Below are 21969 nucleotides of genomic sequence, written 5' to 3'. Positions count from 1 at the left end.
CTGGAGATAAAACTAATCCTTCTAATTACAGGCCTATTTCAATAGTTTCAGTTCTTTCAAAACCTTTGGAAAAACACATTTTTAGCATCTCATGTCTCATATTTTAAAATATGATTTACTCCATCATAACCAATCTGGGTTTCGAATAAATCACTCATGCCATACCGCACTGACTAATCTAGTAGATGAGTGGCTTATGAACATAAATGACAACAAATTCACAGAATTGTTCGCTGATTTTGCGAAAGCGCTTGATGTTATTAACCATAAACTATTACAAAGAAAAATAACACTTTATAGAATTTCAGAACATGCTTTATCTCTCATCAGAACATTTCTCACTAATCGCCAACATACTGTTTCTTTAACCAATGCACAACCTGGATTTCAGACACAACTATTTGGTGTCCCTCAAGGATCAGTGCTTGGTCCACTTCTTTTTTCTTTATATATTAAATAGCATTTTTATTGTTTATTTACTTCTTTATTTACACACATAAACAGCTCATATTTGGTGGGGACATGCATAAATATATAATAAACAAAGTCATAGAATTTCAGGTGGATAGATTGAAAATTGACTGAGTTATGATGACTTAAATGAGAGTCTGGGTAATTTTTCACCCACAAGATCTGGCGAAGGTTAACTGCCTTCCTCTATCTATTACGAAAGGCTTATGTGAACATTTTGCTGATGACACCTCTGTTCATTCGAATCACTCTGACCTGAAAACATTATCTATTAGCCTTAAAGAAAATGTTGATGAGTTGGTCAGATGGACGGAACAAAACCACATGGCTTTAAACGAGTAAAAAAACAACAACAAAAAAACAAAACAAACATGATACTTACTTCTCGACAGAAACGACAAAGTATTGATTTTAGTATACCGTCCATTTATATAAGTGATAAGAAGATAGATGAAGTAAGTAGCCACAAAGTTCTTGGAGTTACCACAGATAACAACCTTTCCTGGACAATTCATATTGGATGTTTATGCAAGCAAGTCTTCCAAAAAGTGTTCCAGTTATCTTGAGTTAAGAATTTTCTTGATCTTAATGTACGAAAACTGTTCTACCACGCAGGTGTTCAATCTTCGATAGATTATGCATTCACTTTATTTGACCTTTGCAGCGCCAGTACTCTGAAGCCACTACTCGGAATTTATAAGCGAGCTCTTAAAGTTGTACTTCTTAGATCTTCTACACTGACACCCGAAGACTATGTTACACTTGATATCCTTCCCCTAACATACAAACTGCAATACAATAAAGCAATTATGATGCATCGAATACACAATGGATTTGCTCCTTCTTCACTAAATGCACTATTCCTCTATAATCAGTCCAGGTATACAAAACAATATTTTTCTTTATCATTATATAAAAAAAGAAAAAGTAAAACAAGAATCGATCTGTTTAAAACTAGTCTGGCATACTCAGGGGAGCGGGAGGGGGGGGACACTTTGGAACTCCTTACCAGAATATATTTTAAAATAAAAGCAGTATCAGTTCACTTAAATCAGCCGACATAACTTTCCTTTTTAAGAACCTAACTTCACAGGTAACACATCACAATATCTGATTTATTCTCTTCATCTCAGTAACAGTGTTTGTTTTGTTTTCTTTCTGGTAGTGTTTGGTTGTGTCACTGATGTCCTAGTTTGTGTGTGAGTAGTATATGATGCCTGATTTACTTGCTTCTTTCTTTCTCTCTCTCTCACTGATTTTTTTTTTCCCGGAGTGCGTGAGTATGTATGTAATTTTGTTTGTGGTCTGAGGATAATATTTCCCTCCCTACGCACCCCCTCCCCGGCCCCTCTTTTATTTATTTATTTATTTTTATGTCCAGGGCTGGGTGGAAAAAAGCATGTGTACTTACTTATCTCATTACCCTGGTAAAATAAAATTTCGTTTCGTTTCGTTTCGTTTCTCTCTCGCTCACACACACACACACACACACACACATATCGCAAACGTGAGAACATTTTAATGACGTGCCCTATGAAATAATGCAGACGAAGAAGCAGAAGACAATCAAGTATGATAAAACATATGTACAAAAAACAAGAACAGCTAGAAAAGAAAAAAAAAAGGAAAAAAAGAAAAGAAAAAAAAAAAAAGCCACACACGATGTTGTTGCATGCCTAATTCGATCAGCCGAAGAGACTCACGGTCGGAGCAAAAGACAGCCTGGTACATACAATTAAGTACTGAACCGAGACTGGAACGAAACCGGTCAACAACTGGAATCCACAAAAAGATGGTAAAACCACAATAGTTTTCTTTCAGTTCTCGTGATACTAAGTAGATACACGTATATGTTCACACATACAATAAACTTACTGATGCTCTTTATTACTCATTCTTCTCATTCTTCTTCTTCTTCTCCGTTCATGGGCTGTAACTCTCACGTTCACTCGTATGTACACGAATGGGCTTTTACGTGTATGACCGTTTTTTACCCCGCCATGTTGGCAGAAATACTCCATTTTCTTGGGTTATTACTCATTCAAGCAAATATAATTTGTAAGTTTTCCTCCAGTTTTTGTGATACAAATAGATGCACATGCATACAAACGACATCTTTAAAAAAAAATTACATAAAAACAATAGTGAAGGTCATTACTACTTCTTCAAATTAATATTATCATGTTTACAAATGTCAATGCAAATCACATCTTTTTGAAAACATCACTAAGGTGTAACTGTTAGAAATTGGTGTGTCTATGAAGTGTGTGTCACCTTTCAGGAATGTACATGCACGGTGTGTACCATTTTATATAGATTTTACTGTGTGCCGTCAAAATGCCAGCGTGCTTGCCGTATTTAATTGTCACGGTGTAGAATTTATGCTTTGCACAATGTTCTTTTATTTCATTTCGTTTTCGTAGCCTATATGGTCTAGGCAACTATTAGAAAAATTAAGAAAAGAAACATTTGTTCAAACATTAAAAAAAAAACACACACAAAAAAAAAAAACACCTACAACTTAATATTCACTGGCCTAAATCACGAGGAAAACCGACACACGAGCGCATGCACGCTTTTACGCACATAAAATGTTATAATGTAACACACACACACACACACACACACACACACACACACACACTGCACATAAACTGTGATAATGTAACAAAAATAATCACATGCTGAAGTCTGTTAACACCCGAAAAAATGGAACAACAGTCTAGCCACCACACACTGCAAGCACTATATACCTGACATCTGATACATCTCGTTCACACCACAGACACTAATATCTCATATTTCTAGTGACTGTGTTCACACATACGACCTTCCCCTTCAGGAGATGGCTACGTGATCTCACAAAGGTTATCTCGCTTTAATACGCCTCTCCTTACCTAAACTTGAGTAAACACTGTCACAGGCGCATGATGTGTCGTGTTACTCTCTCGTTTTCTATCACCAATTTCCTTCTCAGAACAACTTTTCTGTAGGGGGTAGATATTGGGCTTTGTGATGGATTTCATATGCTTCTTGTGGACTGTTGACAACACTGCCGCCAGACCTCCAAGCTGTGTCCACGGACAAATGGGTTAAGGACACAGCCCAAGTTGGTTGTTGGTGGGGGTACTGCTCTTATTCATACACACAGGGTGGGGTGAGAGAAGAACAGTTCTGATGTTTCAGGAGGTAAGTTTAGAATGTACAACAGCAAAGAACTTCAATATTGTCTTCTTCTCTTTTTTTTTTTTCGTGAAAGTGTGACTATTTACGTGTTGTGGATTAATTTTACTTTGAAACTTCTTTGGAGGTAGGTTTAGAATGTACAACGGCAAAGAACTTCAATCAGTATTGTCTTCTTTTTTAATGTCATGAAAGTGTAAATATATAACGTGTTGTGGATTGATTTTACTTTGAAATAATTAACAGTTTTACTTTTTGAAAAATGATTTTTTAAGTTTCAGTACGGATTTTGACTAACTGGGCAGCACGAATAGACGTGTTTTATTTCATACAAATCATGTGCCTTTCTGCCCAAGCGTGTGTTCGCGCAAATCATTTCTAACTATACCTTCAAGAGCAGAGTTCGGGAGGATCGAGGGGGGGGGGGGGGGGGGGTCACATTTAATTTGATGAGTATTCATAAAGCGTTGATTCAAGCGTGTGTAGCTATCATAACAGAAATCGCGCGTTCGGTTTGGAGATTTGATTATCCACACGTGGTTATATTTGCACAAAGACACACAGACACACGCACGCACACGCACGCACGCATGCACATTGCTTGTTAGCGTGGCATTACTTGGGTTACACGTGCAACGTTGCTGACCTTACCACTCATACTCCACACACATTTGTACCTATCTTAGCTTCCTTTGGCTCTCCCAAGCTAATGGTGCGAAGACCAGCCACGTACATTAATCTATCACTTGCTGTTATAGTCCTCTTTTAGGATCTTGTTTTCTTCCCTTTCATGATATCACTCTTCGTGCCGAATAAAGCTGGTCAGGGACTGAAACATCGATCACACAATGTAAAACCTTTCATCATGACGCGAGTGCTCCCACTCATCTGGATCAAGATCAGGTCCGTTCCGTTGCCGAGGCTAGTTTTGGTCATCCGGTCACAACGGAACTTGAAAAGCGCATGCAACTAGTTGAGAATGAATCTGTTCAAAGTTCTTTTCGCCAGAATGGTGTAAAGTCACCAGTCAGCAATGCTATCCTATTCGTCACGGAGTCCAGAAACATCTGCATAGAACTTTCCGAACGCATACTTATCTGAGGAAGAACCTTATCCTCCACTCCACCCCACTTCCAAACACATGGATTCAGGTGACACGAATTATAAAAAAAAAAAAAAAAAATCTACAGCAGTATAAAAATGGTTCAAAGAATGTTGTGCCAAGTCTCTGACATGAGCTCAATCAATGTCCATGAAAAATTTTGAGAAGTTCCCAGTTCAGCAGAATCTTCATGTCAAGTTTATTCTCAGTCAGAGGATACCCCACCCCTTCACTGTGGTGTTGAAGATCCTGATCTTGATATGCAGCATGCATTTAGCGCACATAAAAGAACCCATGGCAACAAAAGAGTTGTCCCTGGCAAAATTCTCTAGAAAAATCCATTTGGATAGGAAAACATAAAATTGCAGGCAGGAAAAAAAAAAGTGGCGCTGTCAGTGTAGCGACGAGCTCACCTTGGGGAGAGCAGCCCGAATTTCACACAGAGAAATCTGTTGTGACAAAAAGAGTAATTCAAATAACTGGCAGATCTCTGGATCCCCAGACATTGTTCATCTGATGGGAAGCCGCTCTTGCCTTGCCAGTGTGAGTTCGAATGTCAGTCAGCAGCATCTGTTCCACCGCGCTGGTCAATGATTCTGCTGCCAAGGTGAGTGAAGCTCTCCACCACTTCTAGAGCCGCCTCGCCTTTCTGCATCATGGCTGCTGTGTTTGATGCACTGACCTTGAGGATCTTGCTGTTCCATCCGCCGTGGATGCTGAGGCCAAAGCCACTGTTCTGGAAATAGGTGGATAGCGCATGGCTTCTTTGAGCCCCTTTACTAACTGAAGCCAACGGAAGTGTTCAATCAGCCATTTTGCTACTCGTGTCAGTACAGCGCGAAGCGGTAACTTCATAAGTGTAGCCGAGCGCTCAGCTGGCTACGATGACTGCTTCACGGCAAGGTTTCACTTGTTTGCGGTGGTAGTTAAGCTGGCATTCCTTTGTGTGCCTCCACAGCAAGTTTGCGCTACGTGTCACTGCACAAAACCATTGGCAGATATAAATCAATACAAAACATTTGGCATGTCGTGGGGGCAAGCATAACACGGTTTTCACCGAAGATACACGGTTACATTTCAGAAACTACCATCAGTTTGCCGACGACTTCTCAACGGACTGACAGCCGGATATTTGTATCAGTATGGCGTCCAGTTGGCTTCAAATTTCCTGGCCAATGAGCTGTCCATCTATTTTTAGTACAGCGGGCCCAAGCAAGCTGAAGTCCCCGCAACAGTGCTGGTCTTTTCCCACATCTGTTGATGGGTGTGGGAAAGAGAGGGGCGAGATCGTCGTCCGCTGAGTCAAGTTTGTCACGCGCGCAGATTTCAGTAAGACAAAGATTCAGCAACTTGTGTGTGTGTGTGTGTGTGTGTGTGCGCGCGCGCGCGCGAAATAATCACTATGGTACGTCCAATTTATGTAGATGTTCCCAGAATCTTTCCCTTGATCTGATCAGGTAATCCGTTCGTTCCTCAATTCAACGTCTTTTCAGTGGAGCTAATCATTTGACTCGCGCGCGTGCGTGTATGTATGGTTTGAATGGATATATGTATGCATGTATGAATGCACGTGTGTATGTCTGTATGTGTGTGGGCGTGTGTATACGTATGTGTATGTGAGAGAGAAAGATATATATATATATATATATATATAATTATATATATATATATATACATGAATATACATATATATATGTGTGTGTGTGCGTGTGTGTGTAGAGAAAAAGACAGACACAGACACAGATAGATTGATAATGAATGACAGTAGTCTGTCTCCCATTAGCGAGCTGAAGTTCATTCCACAACGACAATGCGATACCCCGGCAAGTGAAAAGAAGTGGGGTTTTTTGTGTTTTTTGTTTTATTCTTCATCATCGCTGTTGTATACCACGGACCCTGCAGGCACTATAGAAGATTAACCATCGCCTCACCAAGCCTGCCGTAGAGACCATGGATCTCCTCAGGACAGTCAAGACTCCTCGGACCTTGGTCCTCCTCCTGCTGCTGTCTGCTCTCTTCACGCTGTGTGCGGCATCCTCACGGCGTCAACGACTTTCCCAGTGCCGGAGAATTCCGGGCTTCAGGGTCAACGACGTGGAGCCCATGGCGCTGGTCAGGGGCCACGTGACCTTGGTGGCCTTGCTGACCAGCAACTGTCCCTTCTGCATCCGCCAGTCCCGCAGGTGACTTACAAATGTGAATGTGAACTGACTGACTGACGGGCTTTTTTTTTTTTTAAGCGTACGGTGTTGAGAAGCGCTAATAAGCTCACATGTAACTGCGTTATCGCCGAAGCATATGTTCATGGGGGAGACGGGTATGTTTGTGGAGGGAGGGGAGGTGGGAGGGGCGGAAAGCATACAGTGTTCATGGGAAGCGCTAAGCGTAATTATGTGTTCGTGGGAAGCGCTAAGTGTAATAACTATGGTTTTCATGGTAAACGCTAAGCGTAATTATCGTGTTCATGGCAAGCGCAAAGCGAAATTACAGTGTTCACGGTAAACGCTAAGCGTAATTATCGTGTTCATGGCAAGCGCTAAGCGTAGTTATGGTGTTTACGGGAAACGCTAAGCGTAATTATGTGTTCGTGGGAAGCGCTAAGCGTAATTATAGTGTTCTTAGGAAAAGCTAAGCGCTCTAGAATTATAGCATTCTTAGGAAGTGCTAATAAGCGTAATTATAGCCGGTAACCTTTCATGGGTGGAGGTTGGGAACATCAAACAATATCAACAGTTTATTGACGATGTCCTTCTTCCATTGGCGAACGTCGGGAATAGTAATAATGTCGACAGATTAATATTGATTCTTCCATACAGGTGAGCTTTGAAAAACGAAACATTAAGCAATATCCATAATAATCTACAGATTAATGTATTCATGTGTATAAGTCAGCCTCGAGATTATTCAGTAATATCGACTGGTGTGTAACAAAATCTGTTCTTCAACGTTCATGTCTTCTTTAATTAATTTCCAATAACTATATCTTAAACATATGTATATATATCTTCCATTCTTCGAGTTTCTAATCAGAACATCAATGCTTTCGTATATATTCGTATATATCTTTTTCCGCAACAAAATGCTACCACGGTTGGTTGTGAGAAACTTGTATAATACTGACTTATAGAAAACCGTGAAGTTCATGAAGTGGCCCCTTAATTTTTTTCTGTGAAGTGTGTATATCATTCTGTCCTGTGTCAGACTGCATGAACGTGCAGTGAGTGTTCTTAGTGCATCACCCAGTCACGTGACCGTGTCATTGTGTCAGACTGCATGAACGTGCAGTTTAGTGTTCTTAGTGTATCGCCCAGTCACGTGACCGTGTCATTGTGTCATGTGTCAGACTGTATCAATGTGCAGTGAGTGTCCTTAGTGCATCACCAAGTCATGTGACCGTGTCATTGTGTCATGTGTCAGTCTGGAGGCCATGCACACAGCCTTCCAGGCCAACGGCACGGACGTGCGCATGATGATAGTGAACGGAGGACCCAGGCCGTCGCCAGGAGAGACAGGAGTCTTCGAGAACATCGTGTCCTTCCCCGTCTATCACGATGACAACAGCAGGACTATCTGGAGATGGGTGTTTCGCGGAGGAAAGGACGACATCTTAGTTACTGACAGGTCTGTGGTAGAGTTTAGCTTCTGTTGTTGTTGTTTGTGCTTGTTTGTTTTTTCAAACTGAGCGTGCTTAGTTATACGTACTCTGTTGTTCAATTCATTACTTGTGCGGTGGAGGGGTGGGGATGGATGTTTGTGTCGCAACCATTCTGTAAAATTTGCGCATTGTATATAAAACATGCAACAATCTTTTCTCATTTTGGATGCAATGCGCAACACTTCCTGCTCATTGTTTTCATTCATGACACGACAATGGTACATTGTACATGGTGCACAAGACCACAGGGTTGCACGGTGTAGCTAATGCCCACAGAGTGAGCAAAACCAAAAGACGCTCACTAGCATCATCATCATCATCATCATCATCATCACAAGCACCTTTGTCACCGGCACCATCATTATAACCACCGCCATCTTCGCCAACCCCATCGTTGTGGAGAACATCGGCTAACAGATAATCTTTATTGCTACCTCTTCATTCTTGTTTGTCCTTCCTCGCTGTCAGTTTTTTGGGGGAGTGGCAGTAAGAACTGCACTGAAGACGAGCGTTGCAGTGGAGTGGAGTGATGGCCGAGAGGGAACGCGTCCGCCGAGGACGTGAGAGAACCTGAGTGCGCTGGTTCGAAACACGGCTCAGTCGCCGGAATTTTCTCCCCCACCACTAGCCCTTGAGTGGTGGTCTGGACGCTAGTCATTCGGATGAGACGATAAACCGAGGTTCCGTGTGGAGCATGCACTTAGTGCACGTAAAAGAACCCACGGCAACAAAAGAGTTGTTCTTGGCAAAATTCTGTAGAAAATCCACTTCGATAGGAAAAACAAATAAAACTGCACGCAGGAAAAAATACAAAGAAATGGATGGCGCTGTAGTGTAGCGACGCGCTCTCCCTAGGGAGAGCAGCCCGAATTTCACACAGAGAAATCTGTTGTGATAAAAAGCAATACAAATACAAATACAAATAATTTGCCGTGGCTTTGGCTGTGTCCAAGATAGGTCGCATGTGACTGGGTTTTTTTGACAGCGGCTTTCGATTTTCTTTTTGAATGTCGTCTTAAGTCATCAGCCCGTCGTATCAATTTTGATCTCGACTGAATTTCAAACCTGGTGGCCCATGCTTTGTGGCAATTGTGAACATTGCTTTGTCATCTCTTTCCATTTAGATGGTCACTTTTGGCTCTGCCGTCTTGCTTCGGTATCAGCATGCTCACGCAGTCATTCATCAGAGTAACTTCCAAAATACCCAATCCGGCTTTGAGAGAAGTCATCCCCGTGAATTAAACCATCGGGGAATATATATATATATATATATATAATGAAGAAAAGAAGAAGAAAAAAAGATCATTCCGCACTGCGCGCATTGGCTACAATGCACAGCTTTGTCGTCTTACTGATCAGTCGTGTATCCTACAGTAGGCAGTGATAATCACTCTACCCATTACATAAGATGAACAGGGAGAGATGCATAGTGTATTCAGTGAGCACGATTTCGTGCACATCATATACAACGCACAAGTTAATATTGAATGGCTATTCATAAGAGAGAGTTCTCAGTATTCGTCCATAAATTTTCAGACAATGAAATATTAGTATCGACGATGTCGTTTGAAACATGACAAATATGATAATTTCATACATTATCATCCTTTCATGCATGTAACAACAGTATGCACATTATTGTTCTTCTATGCGTCGTGGTGTTATGTCTGTGTGCAGACCTTTCAAAGAACAGACTTGTTTGTGTGCAGATGTGGACAGCTAACCTTTCGCGTCCCCTTTCCCTACAGTTACCTGCAGTACAGTTATGTGACGAGGGCTCTCAACAGAACACTCACATCCAATGTTTGCAACTGTGACCCAAACAGTCAGGCAAGCCAAAACTTAAATGACAGGATGATGGGAGATGCGCCTGCTCTGGGCGGAAGAGCTTCTTCACGGCGTGGCTTACGAGCATTCAGGGGATACCGCAATATCAATCGCAGTCGTTGTCGCAGAAATGATCTGTTGTGTAGAGAGTTACGCAGAGGGACACGACGGTACAATCGATTCATGCGCGCCCATCCCAAGTACAATGGCATGACCGAGGAGGAGCTCATTCGCCACTGGTCACGCTCTTTCCCTGGGCTGGACCTACAAGGTCCACGCCCGGTCCGCTTCTGAAATAATTGTTCTCACGTCAATGACAGTACCCAAGACCTAAGTCCAACCCATCGCTGCCACTGTCCAAACCAGACCGTGTCTCCGATGTGTAACTGTTCAAGGCCTGTACGGGATCGTCACACCGGAGGAGTGATTGGATACAAGTGTGGCTGCTACCAGCCTGACCAGCACGTGAGCAACGTATGCCATTGCAGAGCCTGCTCGCCGCGCCAGCCAGTATGCCGCCGCCAACGCATCACGCAACGGGCGTGTCAGATGGACTGTGTCTGACCCACAGGCTTGCCGGAACAGGGCGCAGCTGTGGCAGGTGGTGTCAGGACCAGGGTCAGCTGAGGCTGACCCCAGGAACAGTCGCCGAGGCTGCAGTCACCTCTGACATCAGGGTCACGCGATGTGCTTGCCTGACGCTGACAGAATGCCACAAGACCTTGACAGGGGTCCTTGGATAGCTGACAGTGACAGGGGTCTTTGAGTAGCTGACAGTGACAGGGGTCCTTGGATAGCTGACAGTGACAGGGGTCTTTGAGTAGCTGACAGTGACAGGGGTCTTTGGGGAGCTGACAGTGACAGGGGTCTTTGGGAGCTGACAGTGACAGAGGTCTTTGGAGAGCTGACAGTGACAGGGGTCTTTGGGGAGCTGACAGTGACAGGGGTCTTTGGATAGCTGACAGTGACAGGGGTCTTTGGGGAGCTGACAGTGACTGGGGTCTTTGGATAGCTGACAGTGACAGGGGTCTTTAGATAGTTGACAGTGACAGGGGTCTTTGGATAGCTGACAGTGACAAAGGTCTTTGGATAGCTGACAGTGACAGGGGTCTTTGGGGAGCTGACAGTGACAGGGGTCTTTGGATAGCTGACAGTGACAAAGGTCTTTAGGGAGCTGACAGTGAAACAGGAATTAATTTTTTTAAACCTTGTAACAGTGACAACGATGGACAGCTGACAGTGACAGGGGAATCAGATAAAATAAATAAGAGACAGAAAGTGACAGTTACAGGGGACTAAACTAAATGACAGTAACAGAGAATGACAGTGACAGTTAAATTAACTAAATGGCAGTAGCAGTAGCAATAAGTGACAGTGACAGGGAAATTAAATAAATGACAGTAACAGTGACACAAGAAAAACAGTGATGGGGAAATTAACGAAAATACAGTGACAGTTACAGAAAATGACAGTAAGAGGGAAATCAACTAAATGAGAGTAACAGTTACAGAATATGACAGTGATGGGGAAATTAACTGACAGTAACAGTGACGAATTAAATGACAGTAACAGTAGCACATGAACTAAATGACAGTTACAGTTACAGAAACTGACAATGACAGAAGAATTAGCTATATGACAATAACAGTGACAAATTAACTAAATGACAGAAACACTGACACAAACTGACAGTGATGGGGGAATGAACTAAATGACAGTAACAGGGATGAATTAACTAAATGGCAGTAACAGTGATGGAAATTGACAATGACAGTGGAATTAACTAAATGACAGTAACACTGACAGAAACTGACAGTGATGGGGGAATTAACTAAATGGTAGTAACAGTGATGGAAACTAGCAGGGATAAGGGAATGAACTAAATGATAGTAACAGTGAGGAATTAACTAATGGACAGTAATTGTAACAAACAATGACAGGTGAATGAAAGACGACTGCAACTAAGATTCCAGCTAATTTTCACTGCGTAATTCCGACAAATTCCTTCGTACACTGACACTAGGTCTTGACAAATTCTTGCAATGCCACTGGAAAGAAAACCGGCAGTGTGACATTCATGGGCAAAACCTGATGGAGTCCATGAGTTGAAGTTTGTCTCTTCGTTTTCTGTGGCACTGGAAGGATAGAAACGGTCTGATACATGTATTCTGCATGTCATAGCTGTGTATATATAAATATATACCTTTTTTCTGGATCTATTTAAGCAGAATAGGTTAGATGAAACAAATATTGCACAGTCCCATGTTGATGTCAAACGGAGAGAGAAATGGGAAAAGTGTTAGAGAGGGAATATATGTAAAATAAAACAAATTTTGCATTGTCCCATATAAATGTGTGTTTAACAGACAGAAATGGGAACAGTGTGATGGAGAGATGGAAAAAAAACAAAGGACCAGCGTGATTACTTCAGTGACTTGTAAGAAAGCAGATTTTGCTGATGAGATTTTGACTTTTTTTTGTGGTATCGAATCATGGTATTTCTTCTCCTTTCAATGTATGTTTAAATTCTCATTGTAAAGGTTTATGTACACCAATGAAAACTGTTGTCTTTCTTCTCTTGTGTATCAATTTGATTTCTGTTATTTTACAATTTCTGGGTATGTTGTTGTTGTTGCTGTCTTGCCTCATTACTTTTGTTTCTCTACATTAATTATCTGTTTGCTAAATGTGTGGTCATCTGTATTTTGTAGTTTTAAAATCCTCATGAACACTAAACACTATCCATCCAAAAGCTTTCCACCCACAATTGCATCACACATACACACACACACACACACACACACACACACAAACACTATTCCACAGAAATGAAAACAAAGAAACAATAAATTAATACTTACTTGATTTTTTTTTCTGTTGGTAATATTTCTAAATGTTCAACATTACTCTCTTTTTTTGTGTGTAAATAATTCAGTACTTTCAATAATAAACAGGATAAAATTATCCAAGGGAGATTAACAGAAAAATGAACTGTGTTATTCACATAGTAACCATAGAAATCCATTATTTGATGAAAATATATGTCTATCTAAATATAAGCAACCATTGTATATTTGCTTGCCTATTCTCTCTCAAATAAGGGGGGAAAAACAACCTCAGATTCACTTGCAATCTCTGAATATTATAATTTCCTGTGGTATTGATGCATGTATCTGCATGCATGCTTACTTGATCTTTTCTATGTAACATATATATATACGGATAAATAAAAACAGCAAAATAATGCGTAGTCTGTTCTTTTGAGTTTTGGTCTGTTTGAAATGTCAGAGTGCAAATGCCACTAGTGCTCAGTTATATAAAAACCAAACAGTAACAGCGCTTCATTAATCCAACAAATTTTGAAGAAGAAAAAAGTTTCATACAAACTCCCACTGTCAGTAACAGTTTTCAAAGGCATTTAAATATTGTGGGTTGATCTTTCACATCCTTACACTCACACTAACATGACTTAAGTTTAAAAACTGGAGTGAGCATGATTCAAATAAAAACCATGCTTATTCCATGCTGTTATTTATTTGTGTATTCCATTGTAGATTGATACATGTATTTTCATTTCATGTATTGGAAAGTCAGAACAACCAAAAGTCTACACGTACAAAAGTTGCATAATTTTGGACCACAGAATATTGGAGAAAAACTTGCAGAGTTCACACATGTCAAGCAAACAGCCATTTTGATTTGTGTAAATTTTTAAGGATTAAAAACGAAACGTTTGGTTTTACATCTCCTATTTGTCTTGCTCTTTGTGGCACAGAGGCATCTGCATTGTCTTGTGTTCTACTGTATTGTCTTGTATAGTACTCTATTACCTTGTCACAACAGTTTTGTCTGTGTGAAATTTAGGCTTCTGTCATTCACAATGGAAAACATTTCACAACACACACACATACTAAGACACACCATTGCTGACTACTTATTTCCTTTCACTGTTTTTTTTTGTTTTGTTTTGTTTTTTCTTTATCTGCAAAAACATTCAAAATTGTTCCAGAATGAACTGCAACTTGCAAACAAATCAAAAATGACAGCAGCAACAACAAAACACATGAGAACATTTATCAAGTGAAACAGTTCACAACCGCATGCAGACAACACAAACAATCCAAGATGACGTCCAAAAGCATGAAGTGTTTAGAGGACAGAATAGCAACAACTTTCTAACTTGTTTCATACACAGACAAAAAACCCCAAAAAAACATGTCTCTGAAACCAACTTTCAATCATTCACTAAGAGTAAGAATGAAGAGAATGAGAAAAGAGAAGAAAAACAAAAAAGAAAACAAATATGGTGATAAGGATGGAGAAAGTGGAGTGATAAAGGTAACACATCCACCAAGGAAGCGAGAGAATCTGAGCACACTGGCTCAAATCCCGGCTCAGTTGCCAGTATTTTCTCCCCCTCTACTAGACCTCGAGTGGTGGTCTGGACGCTAGTCATTAGGATGAGACGATAAACAGAGGTCCTGTATGCAGCATGCACTTAGCGCATGTAAAAGAACCACGGCAACAAAAAGGGTGTCCCTGGCAAAATTCAGTAAGAAAAATCCACTTTGATAGGAAAAACAAGTAAAACTGCACACAGGAAAAAATTTTTTTAAATGGGTGGTGCTCCCAGTGTAGTGACGCCCTCTCTTGGGAGAGCAGCCTGAATTTCACACAGAGAAATCTGTTGTGACAACAAACGAAATAATAAAATAAAGAGAAAGAGTAGGGGACATAATCAACCCACAAGCCAAGGCAACATCCTTTTGGTAAACCAGGAAACACACACATCAAACCATTTCCCTGCTGCAGATAAGATTGGAAACTATTCCTGACACTGACCTTCCACACTCTTTATTCCACAAGTGTCAGAAGAAAAAAATATATATATTACTTTGGTGAATTACTCTCCTCTTTGGGAGGGAGCATGTGCAATCCAACCTCCTTGACACATGAAACTGCTTTATTTGAGGCGGCGATCAGTGACTATTTTCCCTAGTGAACCCACATAAAATGCTTCCAGGTACACCCTGATTTGAAAAAGAGGTGGGTGAGAAAAAGAATGTGTTAGAGAGATTTTCAAAACTTGTGAAGAAATCTGTACTTGTTCCTGTGGTAGGACCAACAAGTGTAAGAGTCCAAGACTGCAAGCTCTCTTAGTTTACTGAGCAAAAGCACTTATTCACAATCACAAACAGTCTTTATTCTGTTATGATTATGATGTACAATTACAAATGCCTTTCTTTTTTTTCTTTTTCTTTTTTTTTTGCATAACAAAAGCAGTCATTTGTAGGTAAAGCATGCTCCATACAAGGATAACCATGACACTCAACAATACTGACAGACTAAAACTTTTGAAAACAAGATCTTAACTTTTGAAATCATGCTACTGTGCAATACTAATTGTGTGAACTGCACAATTACTCCCTAATCAAAATGCTCAGGCGTGAGCATTACCTATTCACCTCAAACAATATGTAGATCAAAGTCAGCTCTGATATAATCAAAAGGCAAAAAGTATAAACCAGAACACTGGGGGAAAAAGTGACAAATGACAATCTAATCAAACACGGTGAATACTGATCTGAGGATGAACACTTTACCACACTCATGGTAACCACAGGTTTTGAGAACACATTTGTGACTTGTTATCCAGTCAAAACTTCATTTTCAATCTTTCAAATATGCATAAATCACACATGGAAAGCAAGCAAATGTTAAAATATGCATGAAAATTCACATGGGCATGGCTATCGTTAAACAACTTCAAACAGAATGCAAAAAAAAGACATTGTGCAAACATGTCCTGATATGGTCTGTGCAGTCAGCTGAACTATAAGCATATAAATACTACAAGTAAAAATGTCATGTATGTGTAAAGAACCCTAGTTATTTGGCATATGTAAGCCAAAGTGCTTTTGCAATTACAGTATAAACATCAAACAGAAGTGTTTGTCACCATTTCAGAAAGAACCAAAACCTGGAGTGTGGACAAAACTAAGGCATCACACCCACACAAACATGTACGTTAACACACATATATATATATGTACAAACATGCAAATTATTCAGATACAGTGCAGTAAAACATTATTCTGTCAAGGAAGGTAAAAGTTCGAAGGTAAAATTTCATTTTAAAAAAAATACAGGTATTTTCTGCTGCATTAAACCAATACATTCCAATGATTAAAAAAATGTCTATATTCTTATATGAGTTTCCAATCATGCTGTTTAATGATTCAGTCCACATCATTTGAAACTGAAAATGTTATGCAAGGCTACCGTCCCATTTACAAATCAGTTCTCAAACAAGTAACTGATGTCAGTGTGCAAATCTAAACACACAGTGTGCATGCCTGTGTGCAGTTTCAGTTTCAGTTTCTCAAGGAGGCATCACTGCGTTCGGACAAAACCATATACGCTACACCACCTCTGCCAAGCAGATGCCTGTGTGCATGAATGTGTAGTGTCTTCCACTGGTAGAATTTTACAAAAACAATGTAATAATAAAAGGAGTAGAACTTTACATTTTGTTACCACAATGCCATAAACATTAAAAACAGAAAACAAAAACAGTGTTGCTTCAGTTGCTCTCAATGAATATGACCCTTTGAGGTAAACTACAGACAGTGTCAGTGATATGATTTCAAACTGAGCTCAGAGACAAAACAACAACATGCAGGGATTTTACTTTTGATTACAATAAGCAATCCCAAACAGAAATACAACATAAAACAGGCTAATCCACTGACAAAGCAGAAAGCATCAACTCCCACAAACCTTTTTGATTTTCCAAAACCATCCAGCATAAACCCATGCACATGGTTTGTGTACAAAGAACAAACATTTACAAAAGAATAAAAGCTTCATAAAAAAAATAATTTAAAAAAAAACCGGCAAGAACACACTGAAACAAAACTGAAGACAGCAAAAACTAAAGGAATAAAATAAAAACAAAAGAGGATAAATGGAAATGAGAAAGAAACATTATATTTTGGTAATCTCAATCAATCCCAGTGTACATCATTTTATATGTATACAATTGTTTCCAGTGTTTTTACTGTTAAATCATTGATACCAGTTTCCACACTGGTGGACACAAACAGCAAAGTGTGTGTGTGTGTGTGTGTGTGTGTGTCTGTGTGTGTGTCTGTGTGTGTGTGTGTGTTGACAATCTACCAAAGACCTGGTGAGTGTGTGTGTTCAAGGGAAGAAAACCCACTTCCAAAGAAAAATTCTTTTCATTACAAGATGGTTTCTTTAGCAATTGCAGAGTTAAATTTTGATTTGTTGTTGTGTACTGAGAATGTGTATGTGTGCATGTGTGTGTGTTTGAATGTGTGACACTGTGAGTGCGTGACTCTGTGAGTGTGACTGTGCGCAACTCTTCATGTGTGTGTGTGTGCATGTGCATGCCTGCATATGTGTGTGCGCACATGTATGCATGTGTGTGAGTGTGTGTGTACATGTTGTTTATAGCTGGTTTGTTTTGGTTACTCTGATTTGTTCCACAAAGAAAAAACACCTTGCTAAAAAAGCACTGTGCATTCTGCACATGCTCAATGCCTTACCACTCCTGTCCATGCAACAAAGATCTATACCTGCCGTAAAACAAAGCTGTTTACAACCAGTATCCTTTTAAACACAAGCTGATACTCATGCCCACATAAGGCTACAGAAATACAAGTGTAAGAAACTGCAGGATACTTAAATGCAATACACACTTGCAGTACGGAACACAAAGACATTTTTTTTTTACCCTGCAGTTCTTCCTTTCCTCTTCCACAATGTGTCAAACAAAACCTATGGCTTGCACACATAGTCGCAGAATTTCAACATGTTCACAATTCTCCCCTCGAGATGTTTTGTCTTCAGCTTTATCCTCTTTCTCCGCTCTACGAATGGTGGAGGAAATGATGTTGTACAGTCGGTCTGGATCCATCCAAGGCCCCCACGCATCCACCACCTTGCCATTGCTGTCAATTAGGTACTTCCAGAAATTCCAGTCAGGTTCACGGCCTGACTGTTCTGTAGACAAAATGCACACACGCACACACACATGCGCGCGCGCACACACAAATATGTATGTCCACAAGAAAGTGGTGACAAATGTACAAGCATATATACACACATACATCTAAGCAGTTTCTTTGTGTTCAATTTTTACTAGCTGCATTATGTACAATCACTCACACTGCTGTGTTGCAATTGACTATCTCATATCCCTGCTCATACCCCTGACAATGTGAAGTTTTCTGAAAAGCTCTCTCGGTTCTGCTGCACTGATGTGGTATCATCGCCTTGGCAGCTATTCCACCTACCCTATGCACATAAACCAAACCAAAGCTGCAGCCACTTATCAGTCTATCTGAGGTGTGTTGCTCAAATTTCCTGATGAACCCTGCAATTGTCTGTATCTCTCAGGCCTCTTTGATGCCGGGATACAATGATGAAAGGAAATGTAGAGTAAAGCATTGTCACATAGTCCCAAATCTAAAATGGGACCCCACAGCAGCATCGTCATCCTCCTCCTCCTTTATCATGCCCTGCTCTTACAGTGAGCTCAGTTTTGACACCCTCCAATTCTGTGCTTGGGGTGAGTTGGAGGAACATGGTGGCAGTTTCCACTCTGGGGGACACTCACTAAGCCATTATTGTAATCGGTATAGGGCTTAGCAGGTGGTGTCCTAAGCACATCAAATCAGAATACCGAAAACCACCAAAGTGACTCAGCATCAGTGCAGGGTCTCCTCTGGTGTGTGGCCTCCTGGCGACCTAACACTGATGGTTCCCTGCGAAATGCCACCAAAACTATGCAGATGACTGGGCAGCAGAGAAAAAGAAATAAATGCCCAATTATAAAGTTTACAAAAAGACATAAATATCCACGACTTTCTAGAAAAAAATGTGAGTGAGTGGACCAGCAAAGAAAAAAAGACAAAGAAAGAGAATACATAAAAAAAAATAAAAAGCCAGTTCTAAACAAGACAGCAACAGAAAAGAGGAAATATCTAACACAGAATTTCCAAAAGTTAGCATACTAGATATAACACATTTTCCAAGGAGGAAAGTTGTAGCATTTACAAAACATATGAATAACAATAATAACTGAGGTTATGATAATGATGAAAACAGATTCATTACTATTTTGCATGTCTAATTAAGTAATTTTCAAGGCTGAGATCAGAGTCACAAGCTATTATTGAAACAACACACACACACACACATATGCTTAAAAGTTTTATGTGAACAATTAACTTTACAAACACATGAGCAAAAAGACACTTTTTGTACTATTTTTAAAAACATTTTTTATTATCTTAAAACGCATGTCAAACTAAACTTAATATATACATCATTTCCAAATCAGGAGAAAAGTAAAGGACAGGTTGAAAATCACACTTACCACTGAGATACTTCCAAGCATCCAATGCACTTGGTCCTTTGACATCAACTTTGGCAAACAATGGGAAATTGGCTCCATACTTTTCAGTTGCAAAATCATAGATGTCCAAGTTTGACTGGCATAAAAAATATTAACAAACATTTTCATGTTTTTTGTTTGTTTTTGTTGGGGGTTTTTAATAGAGATTTCAACAACTGCAACTTAACAAAGACATTTTTATTGCAACTGAATAACACAAGAGGAAAAGATTCATATTTTAAAGATGCGTGAAAAAAAAAGGAAGAGAAAGCAATGGACAGATTACAAGAACAAGAAGGGGGGAAAAAGAAGAAAAGAAGAAATAATTGAGAAAGTCTAAAAGACACGAAGAAAGAAAGACACACAGAAAAAAACCCAAAACACCTAAAATGGCTCATGTATTTCCGAAATTGCTTATCCAATACATAAAATAACTTATTTCTCAACAAGCTTGTAGTTACTACCGTCAACAATAGCCAAATATGGTAAGCAGAATGCATAAGAAATAAAAAGCAGCAGATTTCATCTTGATCAGAATAAATCTTTTGTGCACTTACGCCTGGTTCCTGTCTGCCAAACTGATTGCATGGAAATGCAAGAACATTAAATCTGTCTGTGTCTGCCAATAGTTCCTGAAGGCGTACCAAGGACTTGTAGTGGTTGTCAGTATAACCACATGCACTGGCCACATTCACCACCAAAGACACCTGAAATCAATGGACACACACATTCATTCACATAGGCACACCCAGATACACACACACACACACACACAACACATACACTGCATATTATGCCTGAAAATGCACAAACATCAAACATACGTGGATACAAACATGTCTATAGCAAACATGTTTAAACACAATACAGATAAATGTAGATAGACACAAACACACATGCATATCCAATTATCCATGCAGTTTTACCCCCCCCCCCCCCACCCCCCACACCTCCCACACTGTACATATGTATTTATATAAGCATGCATGAGAGATGGATTCCATCTCAGTTTCGTTTATATGAAAATGCAAAAACAAAACAAACAAATCTACTTTCGGTCAAACTGGGAGCTAAAGGATTCATGAAATGAAATCTTTAAATTTCTCTTCAATTATGAGACTGCCAACGTTTGGTATAAAAAAATTTTTTTTTAAATCATCAGACTTCAAAATTTCAGACAGAGGAAACAACCATAGATCATTCAGATGAAGACACACAAAAACTTCACTGACTGCCTCAGTCACACAAACAAAATTGCTGCATGAGACTTTTTTCTCTCAGTCTGTAACAGCAATTGATCACATATTGTATTGTTTTTTTTTCTGTTTTTGTTTTTTGGGGTTGTTTTTTGTTTGTTTGTTTGTTTTGTTTTGTTTTTTTGTCACAACAGATTTAACTGCAAGAAATTCCATCTGCTATCCCATTTCAGAGTGCAATGGCACAATGCAGTACAATCCACACTTTTCTTTTTTCCCCACAAGGCTACAACTCCACATTTCCTACCCTGTGCTGAAAATTAATGAGCTATTCCTGCCTTGTATTATCTTCAGTGTTGGCAATATTGAGCTGCCTGTTATCAACATGTACATGTATGTATGTTGTCTCCCCCCTCACACCCCCCTCCCATTCTATTGCTACACAGTTTAGTCCATTAACCACAGTTGCTTTTTTTTTAATACACAATTCTAGTTAAGACATAACTTTATATTTCACAAATTCCAAATTATTGTGTTAATTACTTCTTCCTTTTTTTTTCTTCTGAGGTATCACTCTTGTGGACAGACATGGTGCATATATAAAAAGAAAAAGAAAAAAAGGGTGCAACATATTAAAGTATTTGAACGGGATTTATCTGAACGGTCAATCACAGTGTTAACGCAGTCACACATGAATGAAAGTAACATAGAACAGCAAGTTGAACAAAACGGATCTGCAATGAAAACATTGGTACTGAGGTTGATCAACTTGATGCACACCTTTCCTCTGTACTCCTCGAGAGAAATTATGTTCTCATGGATGTCCATAACTGTATACGAATAAAAGTCTAATTCCCCAGTTGCTACAGAACTGTTGATTAGAAAGATTAGTGCAACCCAAGCTCTGGGGGACAAAAGTTGATTTCGCTTCATGACGAACTTTCGCTTTTCTTTCTTCGTGCCACGATTCTCTTTCACACGTCGGAAGTACACACTCTCGCGAACATTGGTGAGAACCAACCGATTTGATTATGGAGACGCTGAGTATGGAAACAGAAGGAGCCAATCATCATCAGCTACTCAAAACCATTGGCCAATCACAAACAGCGGT

General features: G+C 39.8%; 2 protein-coding genes across 2 annotated transcripts; one reads left to right on the top strand and one right to left on the bottom strand.

The window, feature by feature from the left end:
* The first annotated feature begins 3510 nt into the window (after positions 1-3510).
* LOC143280011 (selenoprotein Pb-like) lies at positions 3511-13484 on the top strand. Its single transcript, XM_076584454.1, has 4 exons — positions 3511-3660; positions 6659-6939; positions 8174-8377; positions 10121-13484. The coding sequence occupies exons 2-4, from the start codon at positions 6707-6709 to the stop codon at positions 10530-10532; spliced, it is 849 nt and encodes a 282-aa protein (XP_076440569.1). The 5' UTR covers positions 3511-3660; positions 6659-6706; the 3' UTR covers positions 10533-13484.
* Positions 12963-21830, bottom strand: LOC143280012 (glutathione peroxidase 7-like). Its single transcript, XM_076584455.1, has 4 exons — positions 21639-21830; positions 20220-20369; positions 19645-19759; positions 12963-18266 (listed from the first exon to the last, which is right to left on the bottom strand). The coding sequence occupies exons 1-4, from the start codon at positions 21789-21791 to the stop codon at positions 18031-18033; spliced, it is 654 nt and encodes a 217-aa protein (XP_076440570.1). The 5' UTR covers positions 21792-21830; the 3' UTR covers positions 12963-18030.
* Between the last annotated feature and the right edge of the window lie 139 nt (positions 21831-21969).

The sequence above is a fragment of the Babylonia areolata genome, chromosome 3 (assembly GCF_041734735.1).
Source record: "Babylonia areolata isolate BAREFJ2019XMU chromosome 3, ASM4173473v1, whole genome shotgun sequence".
NCBI classification, from domain to species: domain Eukaryota; kingdom Metazoa; phylum Mollusca; class Gastropoda; order Neogastropoda; family Buccinidae; genus Babylonia; species Babylonia areolata.
The sequence above is the reverse complement of the archived record's forward strand: the minus strand, read 5'-3'. Positions and strand labels throughout refer to the sequence as shown.